General features: G+C 37.6%; 1 protein-coding gene across 1 annotated transcript in view; it reads left to right on the forward strand.

The window, feature by feature from the left end:
* The window catches only part of LOC150075740 (uncharacterized), a 311,310-nt gene that overhangs the window by 46,735 nt on the left and 237,694 nt on the right, over positions 1–26,881 (forward strand). The window contains exons 4-5 of the mRNA XM_090387858.1: positions 4,996–5,105; positions 22,839–22,961. Of these exons, the coding sequence (XP_090243984.1) occupies positions 4,996–5,105; positions 22,839–22,961 (233 nt within the window). The remainder of the gene's footprint in view (positions 1–4,995; positions 5,106–22,838; positions 22,962–26,881) is intronic.

Below are 26,881 nucleotides of genomic sequence, written 5' to 3' on the forward strand. Positions count from 1 at the left end.
CAAGAAAAAATGCTTATATTTTATGTTTACATATATACACATGTAGGAATTTCTTTGTTGAATTTGAAGTTGCATTTCAGACTATAGATAACTGTTGCTTAATGTACATGTAAGATAGCAACAAAACATCTGTGGATTTCAGATGAGACCTGCCACAGTTGTATGTAACATCTGTTAGATTCAGTTGTTTAAATGATCAGTTTTCCTGCAAGAAAATTTTATTTATAAAATTGTATATATATAAAATAAAAGTTAATTCTTGTATAAATAAAAGAATTAATTATTCTCATTTTTTATTTTTTTATTTTTTCCCCCATTTAACTGGCAGATTGGCATTCTGTGTAAGGTATTTAAACTGGGCTGCTGATTTAAAAAAAAAAAAAAACTCTTGCGATGTTAACTTCATACATATATGAAGGACAAAGTCAACATTCCTTCACCTCCTGCTGAAGATATAAAGCTGCATACAAAGCATTATAGAATACATTCACTTCCAGTTTTATCAATCGATTCTTCTGGATGTTTCAAATTCTAGAAATGAAAAAAAAATTACAAAATAGTGTCAAATCAAAACATTGTTTTAATGCTATACCTGTTATATGGCAAATGTCTTTTTGGTGGGGGGGGGGGTATTTGAAGAGGGGGTTACTCTTAGAAGGTATTTCAAAATCATAATTTTGAATGGCTGATACCATTACACTAGTTACTGGATTTTTTAAAAATAATTGTATAACTTTGATATAGTTTTAGAAATATGTCTAATATATATTGATAATGTATTATTCATATTATTCATATATAACTTGATTGAAATATTATTTCCAAGAGGATTTGTGCTGTTCATCCATTCCATGTGTTTTGAATTATGTCATTAACACATTAAATTACAAAGAAATGTGACAAAGTAGCTTTATTGGATTTATTGCAATAGTAGCCATATGTTGATAAAATATGTTTGAACTTATTTAATTAATAATATAACTAAGAATTGATGGTCAATTGAATAATAGTCATGAACTCTAAGCAGTAAAAAATTATGAATTTTTTAGGAATGGTAACAAGTTTTGTAATGTATGCATCATATTACATTTCCGGTTTTATTTTTTAAAATTGAGTTTTTCCATTTTCTGTGATTAATTAAAATAATTATTTAATTAAACTGTAAATAATAAAGGTAAATAATTCACTATTAACAATTAATTACTAATGAACTGACTAATCATATGTAAAGGTAATTGTTTTTACTTTACTGTACATACTTCACAACACTATTTATTCAGCTTTTTTAAAAAAAATTTCTTTATTTCTTCTTGTATTTTAGTGAAAATTGTAATGCAACACATTTCAGACTTCTATCAAATATGTTGCATTGCAATAAAAAAAAAAAGTGATATTTCATTATTTATATGTTTAGTAAATTGATAACAAAAAAAAAGTGAACCCTTGAAAGAAGCAATTGCTTCGATCAAACAATTTCTGTTTGTCCAATTTTCACAAGTGTCTATTGTCGTTCCAAATGTATGCACAATAGACACTTGTGAGTGCTCCTAAATCCTCGTTACTTTATGACACACCATTTTGAACCATATTGTTGGAGTTGCAGATATAAATTAAAGAGAATTTGAAATGGTAAGGGATTTAAATTTAATTATGTCTCTTAAGAAGATACATAATTAAATTTTGAATAATTTCTTGACATTTTTTTGAATTACCAAAGAAATAAGATAGTTTTCAAAAAATTGTATTCTGAATGGCTTCTTTGTGTTATTCAGTTGACAAAGTATGACTTTTAGGCATTGTTTGCTGATGCAGTTTCAGTGTCATAGCAGAAGAGTTGTAGTTAAATTCCATGTATGTGGAAGGAATCAGGCTAGATTTCACTGTAAAGACTGATGAAGACAGACAGCTTTGGAAATATAATTGTTGTGGTATTGATCTTTTAACAGATGATGAGTGCATTTATTAGAAAATGTGTGCCAATCTGCGAATATTGGATTGAATCAAAAGCAGCCAAGTTTCCAATCAAATACACAAAGAAGATTAATATACTTTTAAACCCCAAATTGCTGAGTTGGGCTTTTCATATGCAGTACAGTAGTAAAGGGTGCTTGAATATATTTAAATTCAGACATTGAAATAATTTAAAATTGTACACATTCCTGTGTTTTGTTGGATGTTTTATATAGAGGGAAGTTAGGTGGCTAAGTAGGTAGGATTTGGAAGGATTTTGCAAATGATTTTTCAGCATATAAGGCAATATAAGACCATATATAGGTACCAGAAGAGGAGTTCCAGAAGTGTTTTCAAAACTTGTCTAAAAGATGTAAACTGTATGTACACATTAGCATTAGTAGAGGCATATGATGCAAGAAAGCAAGCTTATGCAGCATCAGCCAAAAAAAAAACAAAAAAAAAAACACTTCCACTTCACCCCTCTGTTCGTTCAAAATACCTGTCCAGTTGAGTCTTAAATTTATTTAGGCTATCAACTTCCACGACAAGGGGTGGAAGTCTCTTCCACCAACCAACTACCCGCTGGCTAAAGGCAAATTTCCGTACATCTATTCCTACATCTGTCTTTCCTCAATTTGAATTTATGCCCTCTCAGGTGATTATTCTGAGCAAGAGGAAGAATCCCATCAGCATTGAGCATGCTCAAACCAATCAAGGCTTTATACACCTCTATCAAATCACCTCGCTGGTGGCTAGTCTCCAGAATTTGCAAAACGTATGTCTTTCTTCGTAAGAGCACCCCTTTGTTCCATTCACTAATCTTGTTGCCCTCCTCTGTACTCGTTCCAGCAGCTCTACATCCTTCTTGAAATGAGGCCTCCAGACCTGTATACACTACTCTGTGTGACCTGACCATTGCCTTATACAAGGGAATAATCACCTCCTTATCCATGCTAGAAAAATTCCTGCATATAACCTTACTTTCTCGTTAGTGTTATTTTTTTTTCTTTTTTTTTGTTCTAATATGATTACTAAATGGATAACTTTTCCAAGTATATTTGGAAATTAGGCAATGATTAGTGCTTGTATGAGGTTACCTTTCCCAATACTATGTAACATGCTGTACTATCAATTCCAGCAGCATGCAACAGTTAGAATTTCCAGCATATATCCTTTCTAAGGTTTACTTACAAATAGTATTTCCACTTCTACAAATTTATTTATAGAAACAGCAACACTAACCATTGCCCATTTGAAATCTATCTGGGAAATGGTTATACAATAATCTCCAAAAAATATCCCAGCATATGTTGGTTCCACACTGAAGTGTCAATGCCACTCACTTCAGTAGTGTGTTCATACAGTTCTCAACCCCTCTTGATGTCTTAAACTTCTGGTTGATGTTTTGCAGTGAAATTGTCATTTCATGGGACATACTATTCTGATCACATGGATCAAGTTTCCATGGTCTTCATTGTGCATTGTTGGGCAGTGGTGGTACTGAACTATCATACTTCCATTTCATGATAACATTACCAACAGCTGGCTTTGGATGGTGCAAGCTGAAAGGAATCGCACAAATTGACAAGCCAACAATGTGACATCTGACAGTAACAGAAACCTCTTGAAATCAGTCAGCACTGATTTCATATCACGATAAGAATAACTAACTTTTGTGGCTCATGCATCTTCTTTGTATACCAGTCAGAGTATCTGTTTTTCCAAGGTCTAAAGGAATATGAAAACAGTTATCTAGATACATTTTGGAGGGTAGCATATGTAGTTTGTTAAAAAATAAAAAATTACAGAGAATTTGTAATTTTTTTATTATTTATTTATTTTTTTTTTTGATCTACAGTAGATCAAATACAAATCTACAGTAGAGTAAATGGATGGCCAGTGCTCAAAACAGAAGGAACTGGAAAGTTGCTGGAGAGGCCTTCATCCTGCAGTAGATTGAAAATGGCTGATGATGATGAGATCAAATAAATTTTTCAGCATACTCGCATCATCTTGATATTGTTAGTCATTCATACTCTAGCTGTCATATAATGAATCAAAGGTTGATTTTTAATTTCAATTAGTAATTGAAAAAAAAAATAATTTTTTTTAACCCTGTGTGTTGAGTGCTTCACCCTGTGAGGTGTAACAAAAAAAGCAAATATAATAATGCATGAGGATGAGGATAATAAAGCATGAGGATGTTTTCAGATATTGTTTGTTTTAAAAATGGAGTTGATGATTTCAAGGGTGATTATCAGTGATTATTTTCATAAAGCCACTTATTTTCTTTAAAATTTTCATTAGAAACATTAATACTGTGTTTTGATTTTCAGAAAACTTGTTACTTTTCAAAACTTTATGTGAACTGCAGTATGATAAATATCAAGCAGAAAGTTTTTTTGCCAAGAAGTAAAAAAAAACTTTTTTCTAAAAAAATATTAAATATACGAGAATATCCCTTGTGTAGATATTCCTACAGATTTCATAAATAGTTGTCAGATTTTTTTAGAAATTTTTCTAGGTGATGATAGATTTTTTTTTTTTTTTTTTTTTTTAATTTAGAATGGCAACACTGCTTCCTTGTGCAGTGATGTTTTTGCATAATACTTACTCTGAAATATGAGATTATTGAAAATTGTTACCACTTTCTGATATAGAAAAATTGTTAAGGTCTCATGCTATTAGTATGTTAGTAATATATTATTGTTATATTAGTATTATTTTTAATTTTAAATCATTCATACTTGTATTTTTAATAACTATTCTCCCACATAGTAACATAATTTCTTAATCACTGTTTATATCAGTGATTAAGAATTATCAGTGATATTGTGTATGTGATTTTTACACATGAAAGAAAACCAAATAACCTGTTAACTGTTTGAATTCATTTAATTGCTAATTAAATAAATTTGAACAATTAATCGGTTATTTGGTTTCCTTTCTGTAAGTAATGTATATTTTGCTAAATTAATAAATGTTTAACAATGTGAAATAATGTTGCTAAATTTTATAAATCATGTTAATACTATTTTCTAGAGTTTATTACACGCAGTCTTGTGAGTGGTTCTACAGCTATGTCAGGAAGAAATTCAAACATTTTGGAAGTGCTAAAATACTAGAATCACTTTGCAGTAGAAAAAAAGAAGGTCAGTATGTTTTTAGAATTAGCAAATAGATGTGTTATTGCTGTTGTAGTTAAATTCATCAAAACCATGTATACACTTTTACTATTAATAATTTATCTCTATCAATTCTTTTTCATCATTCTTTTCATTGTCTAGCAAAAGTAAAGTAAAGTACTTTAATATTACTACCACGTGTTTGTATAAAGAATGCATGCACACGCATGCATATGTGTGTGTATATACTGAACCACAGATGTGAATAAAATAATAATGTAATGTATATTTTTAATTTTAATTGGGTTTTAATTTCAGAAAAGGAAATTACGATGCCTTAAGGTACTACATGGCCTCTATTAACTGGGTAGATATCGCGCAGAGAATGAATACAATTGAACTGTGGTACGCTTTTAAAACATTAATCACAGATGCCTTGAATGCGTATATACCATTAAAAAAATACTCCACGAGAAGGGTTCCAAGTTGGATGAATAGTGAAGTTGCCACATTACTTGAGCAGAAAAAGGTGGCATGGAAAAGTTACAGAGCAATAAAAAGTACTGAAGCCTATAACAGCTACAAGGTGATGTGTAATAGAGCCACAGAAAAGGTTCGACAGGCAAAGGCAGTTTATGAGAAATCACTAGCAAACAGAGCAAAGAGGGGGGATAAAGAATTCTTCACATATATAAATGCCAAGAAGAGCAGGACAAACCAGATCGGACCTTTACGTAAGGGAAAGGGGATAGTAATAAATACACCAGCTGCCGTTGCAGATGAACTCAACAGTTATTTTGCATCGATATTTACAAATGAAAAGCCTTTTGTGGCAAAGGGAAATTGTGGGAGCGAAGTTAAAAAATATGTAATTAATGATATTGAAATTTCGCAAGATTATTTAATGAAAAAACTTTCGAGCCTACAGACCAGTAAGGCTCCTGGAGTTGATGAAATATACCCTATAATCTTAAGAGAGGCGGCAAGCGAGTGCATTGAACCATTGAGGCTAATTATGCGAGCATCATTAGACTCTGGGGAGATTCCCTTGGATTGGAAAAGTGCAAATGTATCTCCCATACATAAGGGTGGCTCTAAAAGCGAAGTTGGAAATTATCGACCTGTCAGTCTGACTTCAGTAGTAGGGAAAATCATGGAGGCAATGATCAAGGGTGGAATTCAGGACCATTTGGATCGAATTGAAATTCTCAAGGATACTCAGCATGGTTTCGTAAAGGGAAAATCATGTTTAACAAATCTGGTTCGCTATTTCGAAAGGGTCACTCACGAGCTGGATTTAGGGAATAATTTCGACATTGTTTATTTAGATTTCAGCAAAGCTTTCGACTCAGTCCCACATGAGCGGTTGCTTTATAAGCTGGAACAGGTTGGAATCACTGGGAAAATCCTTAGATGGATAGAAGGATGGCTTCAGGGCAGGAGGCAGAGGGTTGTGATAAATGGCTATTCCTCAGATTGGGTTGATGTAAGAAGTGGGGTTCCCCAAGGATCAGTATTAGGACCACTGTTGTTTTTAATTTTCATAAACGACATTGATGAAGGGATAGAGGGCGTGATGTCTAAATTTGCAGATGATGTTAAAATTGGTAGAGTAGTTAATGATCACTGTCAAGCTGAGCTTCTTCAGAGAGACCTAGATAGACTTCAGGAATGGTCAGAAAAATGGCAGCTGTGCTTTAATCCAACAAAGTGTAAGGTATTACACCTGGGAAACAGTAATCCCAAAATAACTTATTCACTTGGTGGAGTTCAACTAAAGCCAGTACTGGAGGAAAGGGACTTGGGTGTTACGATACGGTCAGACATGAAATTCTCTGAGCATTGTAAACAGGTTGCAAGGAAGGCCCATGGTGTCCTATCAATGATCTATCGAACTTTTGCAAGTAGAGATAGGGACGTGATAATCCCATTATATAAGGCTTATGTTAGACCACACTTGGAATACTGTGTTCAAGTATGGAGACCGCACCTGAAGAAAGACATCGAGCTTCTTGAAAGGGTGCAAAGAAGGGTAACTCGCCTGGTGAGATCGGCAAAAGGGCGTCCTTATGAAGAAAGACTTCGAATATGTGGGTTGCAGAGTTTGGAAACTAGACACCTTAGAGGAGATTTGATTGAGGTGTTTAAGGCTCTGAGAGGCATCAGTAAAATGAATGAGGACAAAATTTTCAAGATTACAAATGATGCTAGAACTAGGGGACATAAATTCAAGTTACGGGGGGAAATGTTTAGATTGGATTGCAGGAAGTTCTATTTTAGCCAGCGAGTTATAAATTACTGGAATAAGTTGCCTTCATGGGTGGTAGAGGCCGACAGTTTGGGGAAATTCAAAGGTCATCTGGATAGTACTTTCGGGTAAGGGAAGCACATAGGATGATAGGTTTAATTTCCTTTTTATTTATTTTTTATTTTATTAATTATTATTATTTAGTTATTTATTTATTTATTTATTTTTTTTTTTTTTTTGTTTTTATCATTGTTTTGTTCGGATTTATTTTTTTTATTTTTTTTTTTTTTTTGGCTGGTGCAGCATAAGCCATAGGCTTTCTTGCACCATGCGGCCGTTACTAATACTAATAATACACCTTGTACACTCATTGGCTCGCCATTAGTTTCACATTCTGTATTATTTTGGCAGCCTGAAAAATGTTGTTGTTGTTGTTACACATCCATTAGCATTAGTAGAGGCATATGATGCAAGCTTATGCAGCATCAGCATAAAAACAAAAAAAACTTCCACTTCACCCCTCCGTTCGTTTGAAATACCTGTCCAGCTGAGCCTTAAATTTATTTAGGCTATCAATTTCCACAACAAGGGATGGAAGTCTGTTCCACCAACCAACCAACCAACCAACTAACTGCTGGCTAAAGGCAAATTTCTGCACATCTATCCTACATCTACACCTGTCTTTCCTCAATTTGAATTTATGCCCTCTCAGGTGATTATTCTGAGCAGGAGGCAGGATCCCATCAGCATTGAGCATGCTCAAACCATTCAAGGCTTTATACACCTCTATCAGATCACCTCGCTGGTGCCTAGTCTCCAGACACTGTAATTTGCAAAACTTAAGCCTTTCTTCGTAAGAGCAACCCTTTGTTCCATTCACTAATCTTGTTGCCCTTCTCTGTACTTGTTCCAGCGGTTCTACATCCTTGAAATGAGGCCTCCAGACCTGTATACAATACTCAAGATGTGGCCTCACCATTGCCTTATACAAGGGAATAATCACCTCCTTATCCCTGCTAGAAAAATTCCTATATATCATTGACAATACACCATGAGCTACTCTTGCAGCCCGTCTCCACTGCTCAAAGAACTTCATATCTGCCTGCACAATTATCCCCAGGTCCTTTTCATTCTCTACCACTGTCAGTGTAGTACCACAGAGTATATACGTTGCTCTGGGGCTGCTGTTTCCCATATGTAGTACTTTACATTTGTCAATGTTAAACTTCATTTGCCACCTCTCAGCCCATCTGCTCAACCTTTCCAGATCCTGTTGCAGCAGCTTAGCGTCAGTAGTGTCCTTAACAACCCTGCCAACCTTTGTATCGTCTGCAAACTTGGACATTAAGCTTGATATACCATCATCAATATTATTTATAAATACAGAAAACAATAATGGACCCAACACCGAACCCTGAGGGACTCCACTAATAACATTAGTCCACGATGACCAGTGTCCATTGATTACCACTCTCTGTCTTCTCCCCCTCAACCACCCCTTTATCCATAGCAGCAATTTGCCTCCAATGCCACACTGCTCCAATTTTTGCAGCAGTCTTCCATGTGCAATAGTATCAAAAGCCTTTCTAAGATCCAAGTATATAATATCAAAGTTATTCCCTGCATCCAGTTCTTTTGTGACTGCATCATAGTATCCAATCAAATTGTCAGGCAAGACTTCCCCTTAACAAAACCATGCTGTGTCCGAGCTATAACTGAAGTTTTGTCTAGATGTTCCTGCAGTGCTTCTTTAACCAGTGCTTCCATTAATTTTCCTGGAACAGAAGTTAAACTCACAGGTCTATAATTACTTGTGTCAGCCTTTGATCCTCCTTTGTGAATTGGGGGTCACATTTGCACATCTCCAGTCTGTGGATACCTCCTCTGAGTCCAAGGAAGCTCTCATAATTATGGCTAAGGGTTTGCTTGCTTACTTCCTTTGCTGCCTCCTTTAATATAACTGGATAGATCCCATCCACCACAGGTGCCTTTCTTGTGTTTATCTTCAACAATTTCTCCTCCACTTTACTCTCAGTTATTACAAGATTATCTAGCTTACTGCCAGAGTTGAATACACCTCTGGCATTGACCTTGCTGAATAACTCTTCATGTGTGAATGGCGATGCAAAATATTCATTTAGTTTTTTAGCTACCTGAGCAAGATCATCAACAGTTAAACCATAGATATCAAGTTGACCAATCTGATTCATCCCCTTCCTTCTAGAGTTTACATAAGTAAAGAACTCTTTGCTGTTTTTCTTTGTATCCCTTGCCAAAGATTTCTTGTAATCTGCCTTCGCCTGCCTAACCTGCTTTGTAACTTGGTTACAGATCAACTTATATCTATCAGGCTTCTGTGTCATGTGTTAATTTATATGTATCCCATGCATTTTTCTTCTCTGCCATATGTCTCATCAGTTCATCTGACATCCATTTAGGCCTAAACCTTGAACAATATTTCTTAGTTGGTATGTAAAGCCTAGTAGCTTCCAAGACAAGTTCTTTGAATGCTTCCCATTTTGAATTTGCTGTTGGTAACATCATCAGGTGGTCCCACTGTATAGAATTTAAATACTGTCTCAGACAATCGTAGTTGCCTTTACGAAAGCAAAAACCCTTCCCTTTACCCCTAATGGTAGTTACCTCTTTGAGTAAATCCCACTTCAGCACACTGTGATCACTGCCACCTAGTGGTTCCTCTATCTGCAGATTCTTAATGCATGAAGAATCACTACTGATAATCAAATCATGAGTATTAATCCCTCTAGTTGCCTCCCGAACATGCTGATGTAGAAAACAATCATCCAATAAATCCACAAAAGCCTTGCTAGTGTGTGAGTGACCAACCCACAAATTCTAATCAATATCTGGGAAATTAAAATCCCCCATTATATATAAGACTCTCTGATTTACCGGCCCACTCTATTTCCCTGTACAGTTTCTTATTATACTCATCAGAGTCATTAGGCCTATAGCACACTCCTACTCTCAATTTTGACCCCCCCCAATGCTTATGTCACACCAAACTGACTCGACACTGCTCTGTCCAGCGATGTCAACTGGCTTCACTTCCTTGGATTTTATGTGTTTCTTAACTAATAGCATAACCCCTCCTCCCTTCCTATCCTGTCTGTCCTTTCTGTAGACGTTGTACTCTCCAAATTCCAGTTCTGCATTCCAGTTCTACACATTATATCTGTGTGACACCACGTCTCTGATATCCCAACAATATCTGCCTTTGATCAACTTCGAGCAATACCTCAAATTCATCAAATTTATTACCAAACTCCTAGAATTGGTGTACACGCAAGTATACATGCACCTGTTCTTTTTCTTAGCTACCCTAACACAACCCATGTGTTTACTTGTACCGCAATGACCCCCAGCAGCCTCTGAAATATCCTTCATCTTGTTTTTCAGGCTTCTGCTCATTCCAAAAGAAGCAGTGCAAGAATCACTTTCACCTCTTCCAGTGGCTACTGTTAATCTATTAGTCCTTGTATTCCCCCAAGCTAGCAGTTTTCCGACCCACCTAACACTGCCTCGATAGCATCAGCAAATATTCTTGCACCCTTACTATTTAAGTGTATCCCATCCCTGTAGAAGTCCCTTCTGTTAACAAGTACAGACCAGTAATAAAGACCAGAACATCCATAGTAAAAATCACTTCTGCAAGAGTTATTTGCAGAAGTGATTTTTACCATGTGGTTCAAGTAGCCAGGTGGGCAGGAGCAGCAGTGCATAGCACACACTTCTTGATTAGACCGGGGTTCGAGCCCGTGAGCCACCAAATACAGAGGATGCTGGAAGGTCAGGGAATGACCACCGCATATCCCCGGAGCAAATATGGCCTTAGTTGCTAATGCTCCTAAAAACCAAATAATAACAATAACAACCATGTGGTTCAAATGAGTGAAAAGAGAAAAAGTGAGGGTTTCCTTGGAACTGGTGGGTAAAAAAGAAAAGACATGCAGTTAGTGCAATTACTTTTGAAGTGAAAATTAAAATATGAAGAATTATAGCTCAAAGGCCTCTAGTTTTTATTTATTAATGGTAGTAAATCTGAAAACATCTTTAGAAACAACTCATCTCTATCCTGCATATATAAATTGTTATCAGAAATTAAAAAGAAGGAAGGCTAATAAGTTTAACGATCATTAAAATGCTACCTCTTTGAAGTGCACTTCATTGAGCAAGCTAGTTTGCCAGTAGGCAACAAAAAAAAAAAATAAAAAATACTCGGTGAGATAAACTCAGAGGCAAGAAGAAAACTAACCTTTTCATAAGAACACATTTCAACATATGTATAGAAGATAAAGGTTTAAAGTATTAGTAGGAATCTCAACAAATGGAAAGCTCGTTTCTGATTAATTATTGGAGAACTTGACTTTCTCAGGACACCAGATGGTGGAAAATTCAAACCAGGGTCTGGCATTTAGTGTGTGTGAATATTCTAATTTATATATCATTATAACGAGTGCTCTTCCATAGTACGGATTTTATAATTGTTATTTAATCTAATTATAATTTTGGCATTATCCAATTATGGTTTGTCTATTATTATGTGCATGTGTTCGAAGTTCTGCAATTCCTTTTTTTTTTTTTTTTTTTTTTTTTACAAATTATTAAAACCCCAAATACAAAAGGTATTAGAACATTTAGTACTATGTGTGTGGGTTGAAGGTTGAGCAGACAGAAGCTACTCGTTGACATTAGATTTGAATTTTTGTAGATTGTAATTTTCTGGAAATAAATGTAAAGGAATTGTACATGTAAAAGAATGTAAAGAAATACATCTTAAAGGAACGTAAAGAAATACATGTAAAGGAATGTGTTCCAAAAAACAGAAGTTGAAGGGATAAATGAGGAAGAAGAAAAGTTGGTTTTGTAAGTTTGAAGTTTTACAGTAAATGGATGCTGACTGGTTGCATGCATGTTTTAACTGGTTTGTATTAGTATTAATAGTGACAAATGATGCAAGAAACTAAGCTTATAAAGCATCCACAAAAAAAAAAAAAAAAAAAAAATCCCACCTGCCAATCCCTCCAATAATTTGTCTAGTTCCTTGAATTTATTCAAACTACCCATTTCCACGACAACAGAGGGAAGTTTGTTCAAACAGTCAATCATCCTTCCTCGGTTTGAATTTATGCTCCCTCATATGTGTAGTCTGAGAAAGAATAGAAGGGGGAATTATAAATGCCAATTAATAACAGTGCCCATGGAAGTGCAGCAGAGCCAGTGTCTATGAGGTCGAGTGGAGAGAGTTTATAAGAGATGAATCATTAATTAACATGACTGCCCTCTTTTGAATGGAGTCTAGAAGCATGAGAGGTTTTTGGGAGTACTTCGCCAGATGTAAGTACAGTATTCCATGGTAAGATAGATTTGTACAGAGTGAGTAGGTGTTTAGAAGAAGAAATAAATTTACAGCAAAAAAGGAAACCCAGTTTTTTAGATGCAGAGGAAGCAATATTTGTGATGTGATTATGCTAAAGGAGTTTAGAAGTCAGGGTAATCTGTAATAGAGATATGTGACCGTGTCATCGCAGATAAGTATAGGAGCAGTAGACTCCTTTTTTGCAAGGTATAAAACAGGACTGAGTTTTAGAAGGATTGAAATTATGTTATCTTTGCCCCACTGAAGAATTACCTGGAGATCAGTATTCAAGGAATTAATGGTGGATATTTGAAGTTGTTTTTGCAGGGCAAGGTTTCTCAAACTGGAAGATGGAATGCAGTGTGCTGTCATCAGCAAAACTATAGATAGGATTTCTGGTCAATGGAAGAAGGTCATTAATATGAGAGAGAGAGAGAGAGAGAGAGAGAGAGAGAGAACTGAACCTTGGGTGACAACAGCATTAGTGAAAAATTCAAAGACAGATGAACTGTCTACTATCACCTGCAGCAAGCAGTCAGAGAGTAAACCGAATACTCAATTGCAAAAAGCAGTTGTCAATCCATAGAATGGAAGCTTGTTTAAAAGCCCTTTATGTATGTAAGTATGCACACATTTTCGACATATCTTACATGCTACTGCAATATGTTATAACCACGCTGGTAAAATTAGGCAGATGAGCTAAGAAGTGACAGTTAAAGTTTAATAAATGCAAGGTACTGTATATGAGTAATCAGTAATCCCAGGTTAATGTACCACCTGTGTGGTACCACACTGAAGGAAGTAGAAAACAAAAAGATCTAAGGATAATTGTGCCTTCAAACACAAAGGTCTTTGAGCAGTGCAGACGGGCAGCTGGGACAGTTCAAAGGTTTTGTCAATGGTATACAGGAATTTTGCCAACAAGGATAAGGTGATAACTATTCTGCTGTAAGGAAATGTTAAGGCCACATCTCGACTATTGTGTGCAAGCCTGGAAGCCTCGTTTTAGGAAGGATGTGGATATGTTGGAATAAGTGCAGAGAAGAGCAATGAGATTATTGAGGGGAACAAAAGGGTACTCTTACCAAGAAAGACTTTATTCTGCAGATTTCAGCATCTAGGTACCTGTGAAGGAATCTGATTGAAGTGTTTAAGGTTCTAAATGGATTGAGTAAGCTAAATATAACAGCATCCTTACTTTAGTTCAGATAATAATAACCACGAGGGGGACACAAGTTTTAAATTGAGGGAGAATGGTTGCAGGATAGATATATGGAATTTACATTCAGCCAGAGTTGATTGTTGTAAAAAATTAAATTTTCATCTGGTGTTGTTTCATCTGAGTAAATTTAACAAAGAATTAGATAAATTATTAGAGAGGATGGACAGGTGATGTGTAAATGGTTTTTTTTTTTTTTTTTGCTGTATAAGCTTGCTTCCTTGCATCATTTGCCAATACTAATTCCTTTTTCACTTCTTAATATTGTTTAGTACATTATTGAAATCAATATGAATATAAATTTAAGGCTGAGCTGGACAGGTATTTGGAATGAACGGAGGGGAGAATTGGGAGTGTTTTTTTTTTTTTTGATGATGCTGCATAAGCTTGCTTTCTTGCATCGTATGCCACTACTAATGCTAATTTAATTTCTGTTATATAATTTTCTATCATTTTTAATTTGATATCTCAGAATTCTTCAGAATACTTCTTGTTATCCTCATTTATTTTGGTTAGTGTGAGCTGTGCTGGTTATATGTTAACTTCCTCAAAATTATTTTATTTTTTATTTTTTTTTATGAAAACCCTAAACACGAGAGATATCAGAACCTATAGTACTTAGTACCATGCTTGGGTTTGAGGTTGAGAAAACCAAAGAAGATATTCGTTGACATTGTACTTGAAGAACTTCTGTAGACTGTAATTTTCAGGAAATACGTATGGAGGAAGGTTGTTCCAGAAAACGGCAGTTGAATGAATAAATCAGGAAGATGAAAAGTTGGTTCTGTGAGTTTGAAGTTGGACAGTAAATGGATGTTGGCTGGTGGCAGCACGTGTTCGGACTGTTTTGAAAGAGAGAGCGGGAATTATAGAAGCCAATTCAGAACAGTGCCCATGGAAATATCTGTAGAAGAGGCATGCAGCAGAAACATCTATGAGACAGCAAGTGGAGAGACTCTGTTAGAGATGAGTCATTAATTAACCTAACTGCCCTCTTCTGAATGTAATCTAGAAGCCTGAGAGAGGTTTTGGGGGCACTGCCCCGGATGTAGGAACAATATTCCATGGTAGGGCGGATTTGCGATTTGTACAGAGTTTAACAGCTGTTTAGATGAAAAGTAACGCCGAGAGCAAAAGAGAAAACCAAGTTTTTTCTCAAAGATGATAATTGGATGCGAGGGATTTGTCACCCTTTTTAGGAACTTGGATATGAGCAAATTTTCAAGCAGAAAGAAAACACCTTTGGAATAAGAAAGTGAAAAAAAGCGGCAAAAGACAGGAGTAAGTTCAGGAGCACAGGTTTTGAGAACAAGTGGAGAAATACCATCAAGACCTGGAGCTTTCTTAGCATCAAGATTCGTCAAAATCCTTATGATATCCTTGGCGCTTCTGTAACCAGGTGGGTAGGAGTAGCAGTGCGTAGCACACACTTCTTGATTAGACTGGGGTTCAAGCCCGTGACCACCAAATACGGAGAATGCGGAAAGGTCAGAGAATGACCACCACATATCCGTGGAGCAATATGGCCTTAGTGCTAATGCTCCCAAAAAAAAATAAATAAACAAAATAAATACATAACTAACATCTGACATCCTTTTGACGGAAGTCCACAGGAGGCATTGAATGGAGCGTGTTGGGAATGGTGGGAGGTGTTTTACCAAGATCATTAATACATGAGTTGGAAGAAAAATGGGATGCCAGCAGATCAGCTTTATCCTTGGCCGAAGTGACAACAGAACCATCTGGTTTTGACAGAGGTGGGAGTAGAGTTGGGAAAAAGTTGTGGCCAATAGCTTTGGCAAGAGACTAGAATGCTTGGCTACCATTAAGGCAAGAAGCAAGTTTTCTACTCTTAGCCTATTCAAAATCTAGTTTGGACTGATTAATAACTACTTTACAATTGTTGTGAGCTTTGGTGTAGGCAGAAAATGAAACTGAAGAATTGGAAACAAGCCAATTACGATATGCAACATTCTTCTCCTGTGAACGGCCTTAGCACATTTATTGGAAAACCAAGGTTTAGATAAAGGACAAGATTTTAAAGTGGAGTGTGGGATAAAGGATTCCATTTCTACAATAATAATTTTACTGACACGATCAGAGCAAACGTTGACATCAGAAGTTTTGAAACAGTAATCCGACCAAGAAAAAGAAGAAAAGAAATCTTGCAGATCATCCCATTTTGCATTCTTGTAATGCCAAACAACACGAGGTTGGGAATAGCCATGAGATAAAGGCTCCATTGGAAAAGAAACAATCACCCACCTAGTTGTGATCTGAGGTACCTAAAGGACCACTCACTTCGACCATGTACTTAGAAGGGTTGTTTGTGAGAAAAAGATCAAGCGTGTTGGATGTATGATTAGGATTGTCCGGTATTCTTGTAGGTAAATGAACAGTCTGTGCAAGGTCATAAGTAATCGCAAAAGCCTCAGCATCTCGACCAGCCTGGTCGGTGTGACTAGAAAACAGAAGCCAGCTGGAGTTGTGAACAACCCTTCCAAGTACACGGTCGAAGTGAGTGGTCCTTTAGGTACCTCAGATCACAACTAGGTGATTGTTTCTTTTCCAATGCTTGGAGAAAGTCAAGTTGCAAACAGAGGAAGTCAAAGAGCTCCAAGTGATTAGTGGAGTTGGAGAACGGTAGAGACAACAGATGAATTTCACAGAATGAGGTAAAGAGATTTTAAGCCAGAGAAGATCAAAAAGAGAAGATTCCAAATTACAAAGTCTCTGACAGGGAATATTGGATGAGATGAGCAGTAGTTGAATTAATCAATAACTGAGATTCTGTCAGAAAAAGTACATGGGCTTTGGCAGACTGCAAGTGGAAATGGACATCGTTGACTTGCAACTTGACTTTCTCCAATGCTTGGAGAAAGTCAAGTTGCAAACAGAGGAAGTCAAAGAGCTCCAAGTGATTAGTGGAGTTGGAGAACGGTAGAGACAACAGATGAATTTCACAGAATGAGGTAAAGAGATTTTAAGCCAGAGAAGATCAAAAAGAGAAGATTCCAAATTACAAAGTCTCTGACAGGGAATATTGGATGAGATGAGCAGTAGTTGAATTAATCAATAACTGAGATTCTGTCAGAAAAAGTACATGGGCTTTGGCAGACTGCAAGTGGAAATGGACATCGTTGAGTTTAGAATTGAGACCACGTATATTTGTAAAATGAACTAGGAAGTGTTTGGGAGGTTTAGATCTTTTTGCAGATAAGCTTACTCTATTAGTTTGACAATTTATGGTGTAATCAGTAGTAAGAAATCGTGTGGAGGAAAAAGTGTGTTGTATGAAGTAATGAAATTTTTTAATATGGTGTACACATGGTAAGAATATACCCAGATCCTTGACATAACGTGGCTTCTACAATGCTCCCCGCACACACACACACACTACTCGGACTCCCTCCAGTTATATCTGGCAGAGTAGAGGTAGCAAGATTATACACTAGCTGATCCGGAAGCCTTCTAAAGGGTTACCAATAGCTTCGGTCCAGTGTACTAACTAGCGGCAGTCCTGCGAACACAGTTTTAGAGTTATACCCTTGAAATGTAAGGAAGATTGGATCTCACTATAATGTCCATCATAACCTCATCAGTCATACTGCGTGATGGAAGAGATGGGGAAGTGTTGACCGGAACTTAGCTCTTGAAACTAAACATGGGTTCCACCACTTCAAGCCTCCAATAAGCAAAGTGGTGGTATTGCACCAGTTGATGAGTCATGTATCACCTAGTATTGCCTGGTAACACAGAGGGGTGGCATTCCTCTGTGTTGTGGGCGCCACACCTTGACCCCTACTTACGTTGGTTCACACCTGGGTGGTCACCCATAGTGTGCTTGTTTATGGGGGTTATACCCAGGATTACTAACGGTCCCACTATCGTTAAGGTGCAAGCAGAGGATTTGGCTGTCACAGACCGTCTGGACTTTGCCGAAATTGGGTCCACTTGACTTGAGTGTCAGGTGCCTCCATAGCCAGGTGGACAGGAGCAGCAGCAGTGCGTAGTACATGCTTCTTGATTAGACTGGGGTTCAAACCCGTGGCCACCAAATACGGAGGATGCGGAAAGGTCAGGGAATGACCACCACATATCCCCGGAGCAATATGGCCTTAGTTGCCAATGCTCCTAAAACAAAATCCAAATAACTTGAGTGTCATCCGAATATCAGTTCCATCAGCATTTTAGACTCCCAGGTAGCAAGTACAGCTTGTCTGGCATATCTGAGAGAATGTCTGTGACAACCTCAAGGACCTAAGAATTAAATTACCTAATATTAACTGAAAGTAAATCATCCATGTTGCTATACTCTTTATATTGTAATTGGCCTTTCATAGTATTGTAAAAAATCGATTTCCCTAAAACAAAAGAATTGATACCATAATGCTGAACAACGAATTTTGGGTCAGATCTTGTTACAGGCATGAAAGTAAGTTTACTTTATAGATGGTGAAACACATGGAAATAGTGCTTAAAATGACAGATTTGCTCTTGTTTTCGGAAAAAAAAGTAGTTTTTTTATATGTTTACAAGATATTTTCTATTTATATGGCAATAAGATGTAGCTACGAACAAATCTGTATCAAACACAGGAAAGCGTTTTGCTTGTATTCAGCTTAAGGAGCATCCCTTTTCACCATCCAACAATAATTGGCTTACATGGCAGCACTCCATTTGCTTTTGTATCTTTCTTCCATTGCTGCAATGTCTTGATGGAAATTCTCACCGTGTTCATTGCTGATGGCACCACAGTTTGGTGGGAAGAAATCCAGGTGTGAGTGCAAGAAATACATTTTGCTCTCACACCTGGATAATTGCTGCCATTAGATCATCAACATCCTTAGAAACAGTGAGTTCACCTTCTGTTTGATAGAATTTATCAGTCTTTATTTCAAGTGCAAAACGTTGTCACTTTCACAGAATGATCTAGAACAGAGGTTCCCAAACTTTCTCGGTTCATGGCACCCTTAGTGTCTCAGTAATTTTTTCACACTGCCCTAGGCCAAAAGAAATACCCAACAGTTCCGTTTATTAAGCAGTTAGGTCCAAACAATTTAGTAAGTAATGTTGAAACTGTGAACTACCTCGAGCTAGTAGTTTGCGTGATGTCCAACAGATGTCGAGTATCGCTGTGTTTTCCTCGAAAATTTAAAATATCCTGCAGCACCCCTGTGAGTTCGCTGTGGTGCATAGTTGGGGAACCTCTGATCTAGAAGATTCCACTGTTGTAGCCTCAAGACCAAAAGCCCTGCCTTATTCTTCGGCAGTTCAAGATCCCTGATGAGATTGTTAAGCTCACTTTCTGTGATATTATGTGGTTCAGAAGGATAAAGGTTTGAACAGAATGGTGGATCCCTTGATGTAGATGGCTTATATACTTCTTCGTATACATCAAGTTGATGTTCATCAGTGTCTTCATATTCATCAGTGTGTACAGAAAAATGGTCGGGTGGGTCAGGAATAGGTAGTTCTTCATTGTGAGGCACGCTCACGATGAAGTACTACCTATTAGGACGAATTGCAGATAGTATATTTCGGTACATCACTGTCCACTTTTTCTTCATTGTCATCCCTTTTCTAATAGGAGGCACCATACAGAAGTATCCAGAATTTAAAACAAATACACCAACCGTTTAACTATAATGGTTTAATACTGAAAACTATAAAATGTACCAAACGATACTACACTGTAAAATAATATATGCAAAAAACTGAGAGAGAGAGAGAGAGAGAGAGAGAGAGATAATCTTTAATGCCCTTCACAGCCAAAAAGCCAGGGGTTACAAAATAAAATATACGATAAAAATTTTAAAATATACAATAAAATATTTAAAATATACAATAAAATTAAAAGCGATAAAACATTGACTGAAGCTTTCGGGGGCTTACTCCTCCTTTCTCAACAACAATGATGTTTAAGCAACACATCCTTAAGTAACAGGCTCACAGCGCACGTGGTTGACCAGGTGCATGCTCAATATTTCTTCCATATGATCCAGAACCGGAAGCGGCTCGGGAGCGTGGAAATATAAAACTCTCGTCTTTTGCCAGGACCACGGCTTCCAGCAGGGGGTGAAATCGAACACCCCTGTCCCTATTCATACTATTGTTCTCAGACGAGCCTATCCACAAACTCTCCAGCCACTTACGGTCCCAGAACCTATGCGCCCAGTCAAGGATGACAGCATTCACAGGGGAGACCTGATGATGTTTCTCCCAATAATGCTCAGCAATGGCGGACTTATTGAACTCTGCGGTCTGTATAGCTCGCACGTGCTCCCCCAAACGGTCTTTTAGTCGCCGTCCTGTCTCCCCCACATAACATTCCCCACAATCCGGGCATTTCATCTCATATACGACCCCACTACTGGAATCCCCAGTAATGGGGTCTTTGACCTGTGACAACACTGTGTGCAACCTCCGGCCCGGAAGAGATACGTGGATGACACGTTCACTTTGGTGCAAAAGGGGAGAGAAGAGGATGTAGTTAGTTTTCTCAGTGATTTCTCTCCTTTTATACAGTTCACCTCAGAGGTAGAAGTGAATGGTTCCCTCCCATTCCTGGACGGAATGGTGAGTAGAGAGGCTCCAGGCTTAGTACTACAGTGTTTAGGAAGCCCACGTGTAGGAGCCAGTACACCCATTATAGGTCAGCACAGACTGCGCAGCATAAAAACAGTGTGGCTAGGGCACACTGTTGGGTAGGGCTAGGACACATTGTAGTACCTCTGAGGAGAGAGAGAGAGAGAAATTGGGCAAGTTAGGGCGGATCTTATGAAATGCGGTTACCCCCAGAGGGTCATTGATAAATATAATAACACCGTCCGTTCCAGTCGCCACAGTTTATATTTCCTACTATCCAGGCTTGTCAGATTGAATTTCAAGAATGCTACGTGACTTTCAGGCACGCTGTGTGCAGCTTCCGGACCGGAGGTTGCACACAGTGTTGTCACAGGTCAAAGACCCCATTACTGGGGATTCCAGTAGTGGGGTCGTATATGAGATCAAATGCCCGGATTGTGGGGAATGTTATGTGGGGGAGACAGGACGGCGACTAAAAGACCGTTTGGGGGGGCACATGCGAGCTATACAGACCGCAGAGTTCAATAAGTCCGCCATTTCTGAGCATTATTGGGAGAAACATCATCAGGTCTCCCCTGTGAATGCTGTCATCCTTGACCGGGCACATAGGTTCTGGGACCATAAGTGGCTGGAGAGTTTGTGGATAGGCTCGTCTGAGAACAATAGTATGAATAGGGACAGGGGTGTTCGATTTCACTCCCTGCTGGAAGCCATGGTCCTGGCAAAAGACGAGCGTTTTATATTTCCACGCTCCTGAGCTGCTTCCGGTTCTGGATCATATGGAAGAAATATTGAGCATGCGCCTTGTCAACCACGTGTGCTGTGAGCCTGTTACTTAAGGATGTGTTGCTTAAACATCATTGTTGTTGAGAAAGGAGGCGTAAGCCCCCGAAAGCTTCAGTCAATGTTTTATCGCTTTTAATTTTATTGTATTTTAAATATTTTATTTATATTTTATTGTATATTTTAAAATTTTTATCATATATTTTATTTTGTAAATCAGTTTTTTGCATATATTATTTTACAGTGTAGTATCATTTGGTACGTTTTATAGTTTTCAGTATTAAACCATTATAGTTAAACGGTTGGTGTATTTGTTTTAAATTCTGGATATGTATTACTCTCCCAAACTTAGAGGCCTGTTTGAAGATACCATACAGAAGTAACAGTCTCTGATGTGATTTGTGGGCTTCTTCCATATCATGGGCACTGTGAAAGGCATAAAACATCCTTTTCAGTATTTGTGTGGAGCCCAGTTCTTGTTCTGGTCACTTACTTTACACCCAAAGTACAAGAAGTAGACGTTTTTTATGGCTTTAGTTAAGGGAAACTTTCTTGAAGCTAATGTGACTTCTCCACATACATAACAGAAATCATCCAGTATTCACACAATTATGGGGCATATTAATTTTACACGACACAAATACTGAGCAAAAAGTAGGAATCTCACAGAGAACAACCGTGAACCGAGAACAAATCACCCAGTATCTACCTTGCAGTATTCGAGAATTACTGCAACAGAGTTTAAAGACTCAGAGCAAGGCAACAGTTGCCAATCACATAAGAGCTTGTTGATACTGAAACTGCAGTATTGCTATGCATTTTGCCGAGAGCCATAGTTGATAACGTAGAGTAATTCACTAATATGAGATCCCATCTGTAATTCGAAAACAAGAGCCAATTGACAAATTTTAATGAAATGTTAGTGTTCAGCAGCATGAAATTAGTCAAGATTGGGTATTTTCGTTTTCATAACATTTTACGTGTTGACCAGTGTAATTACTTCAATTTCTTGTATGTATATTTCGTACAAAATTTTCTTTTTAAGTATATCTGCATAGAATTTCTTTCTATAATTACAAAGTTTTGTTAATTTGCTACCTCAATAATAAAAAAAATAATTCTAAAAATATTTTAATTTGCTGTTTATTAGTTTTATTTTTTAAAATCAAATTATACATGAATTAAAAACTAGTCGAAACCAGTTTTACTAGTTATTAATTCACGTGTAATATGACTCAGCATGACACTAATCCAATTATTGAAGTACGCTATAGTTTATACTTTACTCTATAAATTTTAAAATATAAGTACTAATACTGTTAAAATTTTAGGGCTAAACTGAACTGTGGTAAATCATCAGTACAACTACTTTTTTATATTTTTTGGGCTAATCCTGTAGTTTGGCTGAAACGTAAACAAATTTATATCAAGTTCAACTACAGGATTATGATTTACTGCAGTAACTTGAACTTTACTGCAAGTAATTTGAATAACATAAATTTTAGTTTTAGTGATTTTAAACTGCTTTATATATTTTTGTAGCTGACAGTGAGAATGATTCCGGTTATGGTCCACCAGTAGATAGCAAGTCACCTAAAGTAATTTTAACATTGTTTAGTTCAAAGTTTTATCAGGATGATTCTGAAGATGCAACTTCTGTACCAGGCAGGTTATCAATTATTTTAATATTTAGTTTTATTGAATTAGTGAAAAACGATGAAGTATTCAGGGACTTAATATTAAATATGTACTAAAAACTCTACTGAAACAAAGAAGTATTTCACAAAGCAGGTGTCTTGTGTTCAGTGTCCACTTTCTTGTGTTCACTGGAAAGTTTGCACTGTTCAAAATCAAATATTACTACGAGAAATTCCTGTATATCCAGTGTTCTCCCCAGAAAATTTTGCCAGCCTGGTGGGGCAGTGTAATACTTCGCAATATTATAAAATTTTCTGTTTTTTATAAATGTGACTTAAGCAATCCAGAGCAAAAATTTATTGCATAATTTAACATTATATGCTCCTGCCGCATTGATCTCAATCACATAGTACGTTCAAATTAATATTGATCGAGATCAGTGATTACAGTGATTGATTGAGATTACAGTGAGCAGTACCATACAGTATCGCGAGAATCGCTTAAATTTTAGCCAGGTGGTCAGCTAAATTCACTGAGCGGTTCACCCATTTGATAGATCCGGGGGAGAACACTGATTTACTCCATGTGGCCCCTAAAATTGTTCTGAGCAGATATTTTAGTTGTATAGCAATAATATTACTTTATGTTGGGTGAATAAGAAACAAGTCATTTACATATTTACTGTATTAATCAATCAGTAGTGAATGACAACTTTAGATATTTTCAATTTCTTGCAGAAAATATGCCTATAAATTACGTTAAACCTATATTGTGCACTTTGTTTTCAGTCGATAAATTTCATTAATATTGGAGGGGGGGGAATTCCCTACTGTTCTATCTTAAAATTGAAATCTGTTAAGAGATTAGACTTTCATTCATTTTTCAAAAATATTTATTTTTGAACTCTGATCCTGGTGTGCTATGGTCATAGTTGCTGTGATTTTCCATAAAAACTCAAAACAACCTAAAAACTTTTAACTAATTAATGGATTGGACTTGGGCTGAGCTAGGTTGTTGATTCACTTCTTCACTCATTAAAGATCTTGGAATCTAATTTGATGATAATTTTTTTTTAAACCTTTCATCAATTATCTTAAAACTTTATCATTCCAACAAAGTTGTACAGCAGGCCCCCCATTATAACGCGGTTTGCTTTACGCTAATTCACTATAACGCTGTTCTTATATTATATTGGCCATTGAGGTTGTCACAGACATTCTCTCAGATATGCCAGACAAGCTGTACTTGCTACCTGGGAGTCTAACACGCTGATGGAACTGATATTCCGGTGACACTCAAGCCAAGTGGACCCAATTTCGGCGAAGTCTGGATGGTCTGTGACAGCCAAATCCTCTGCTTGCACCTTCACGATGGTGGGACTGTTAGTAATCCTGGGTATAACCTCCATGCACAAGTACATGGTGGGTGACCACCCAGGTGTGAACTAACGTAAGCAGGGGTCGAGGTGTGGCGCCCACACCACATGTAGCAATGCCGCCCCTCTATGTTACCAGGCAGCACTAGGTGGTAGATGACTCTCATCAACTGGTGAAATATCACCACTTTGCTTATTCGAGGCTTGAAGTGGTGGAACCCATGTTTAGTCTCTAGAGCTACGTTTCGGTCAACCCTTCCCTATCTCTTCCATCATGCAATATGATTGATGACTTTTGAGGTTATGATGAACGTCGTGGCGAGACCCATTATTTCTTACATTTCGAGGGTACAGCTCTAAAACGGTGTTCGCAGGCCGGCCGCTAGTTAGTACACCGGACCGAAGCTATTGGTAACTCTCTAGGCTTCCGGATCAGCTAGTGTATAATCTTGCTACCTCTACTCTGCCAGATAGTGACTGGAGGGAGTCCAAGTAGTGTATATGCGGGGAGCATTGTCGAGGCCACGTTATGTCAAGGATCTGGGTATATTCTTACCGCGTGTATGCCATATCCAAAAATTTCATTACTTCATACAGCATGCCCCACCCACTTTTTCTTACTATTGAATACACCATGAATTGTCAAACTAATAGAGCAATCTTATCTGTGAAAATATCTAAACCTCCCAAGCACTTCCTAATTAATTTCACAAATATACGTGGTCCCAATTCTAATCTCAACGATGTCCATTTCCACTTGCAGTCTGCCAAACCCCTGCCAAACTTTTTCTGACAGAATCTCAGTTATCAGTTGATTCAACTGATAACTGGGGGGGGGGGAGCAGTTGCCTTCTGAATCACAGCCTTTTAAAATGCACTGCTTGCTTGATGTTTGGGAGCAATCAGGTACGGGACATGATATTGCCAAGCGCCTCCGTAGTCAGGTGGGAAGGAGCAGCAGTGTGTAGCACACGCTTCTTGATTAGACCGGGGTTCGAGCCCGTCACCACCAAATACAGAGGATGTGGAAAGGTCAGGGAATGACCACCGCATATCCCGGAGCAATATGGCCTTAGTTGCTAATGCTCCTAAAAACCAAATAACAAACAAACAAACAAACATGATATTGCCAAGGGGGATGTGTGCACAATGTAAGGAGTGTGAGGAAATGAAGCGACAACTCAGCATTGTTATGGGGCCTATACAAGAGCCTGAAAGACAGGGTGGATGCCCTCGAAGGATCTAAATTGAGGGGGCCCATCAAGCTCTCAGCTGCTCACATGAACGCCAGAGCTTGCACTTGATCATCGCACAACACAATGGTAACCCCCAAGGCAAAATGCACTGGTCCCACAGGAACTAGTAGTTGTTGGTGACTATTGTCAGAGAAACGGGGAACATGCTATGTAAAAAGGATAGGTGGAACAGGACCAGAGTATGCCTGCCAGGGGCAAAGGTGGATGACGTAGAGCAGATATCATCTTTTAAGGGCACAAAGGGTGATATTGTTGTACATGTTGGCACTAATGATATTAAGAGTAGGAGACCGGCAGAATTACTTAACAAGTACAGGTCACTGTTGAAAAAAAAGGGTTGAATTTGAAAGTGTCTGCAATTCTGCCCAGGCACGATAGGAGGGAGTATATGTTGAGAGCCTTGTTGATCAATTCGGCCCTGGAAAGATTATGCAAGGCTCAAGGGGTACAATTTTTTTTCAGCCTGATCTGTACTTGTTAACAGGAGAGACTGCTTCTACAGGGATGGGATACACTTAAATAGAAAGGGTGCAAGAATATTTGCTGATGCTATCGAGGCAGTGTTAGGTGGGTCAGAAAACTGCTAGCTTGGGGGGGGGGATACAAGGACTAATAGATTAACAGTAGCCACTGTTAACTTCTATTGGAATGAGCAGCAGCCTGGAAAACAAGATGCAGGGTATTTCAGAGACTGCCGGGAGTTATTGCGGTACAAGTAAACACATGGGTTGTGTTAGAGTAGCTAAGAACAGGAACAAGTGCATGTATACTTGCATGTACACCAATGCTAGGAGTTTGGTAAATAAATTTGACGAATTTTAGGTATTGTGCAGAACATCAAAGGCAGATTGTTGGGATATCAGAGATGTGGTGTCACACAGATAAAAGGAATGCAGAGCTGGAATTTGGGGAGTACAATGTGTACAGGAAGGATAGACAAGATAGGAAGAGAGGAGGGGTTATACTATTAGTTAAGAAACACATAAAATCCAAGGAAGTGAAGCCAGTCGACATCGTTGGACAGTGCAGGTGTCGAGTCAGTTTGGTGTGACATAAGCATTGGGAGATCAAAATTGAGAGAGGAGTGTGTTATAGGCCTAATGACTCCGATGAGTATAATAAGGAACTGTACAGGGAAATAGTGGGCCAGTAAATCAGAGAGTCTTATAATGGGGGATTTTAATTTTCCAGATATTGACTGGAATTTGTGGGTTGGTCACTCACACACTAGCAAGGCTTTTGTGGATTTATTGGATGATTGTTTTCTACATCAGCATGTTCGGGAGGCAACTAGAGGGAATAATACTCTTGATCTG

This window comes from Mastigoproctus giganteus, chromosome 13 (assembly GCF_048544385.1).
Source record: "Mastigoproctus giganteus isolate SK-2022 chromosome 13, ASM4854438v1, whole genome shotgun sequence".
NCBI lineage: Eukaryota > Metazoa > Arthropoda > Arachnida > Uropygi > Thelyphonidae > Mastigoproctus > Mastigoproctus giganteus.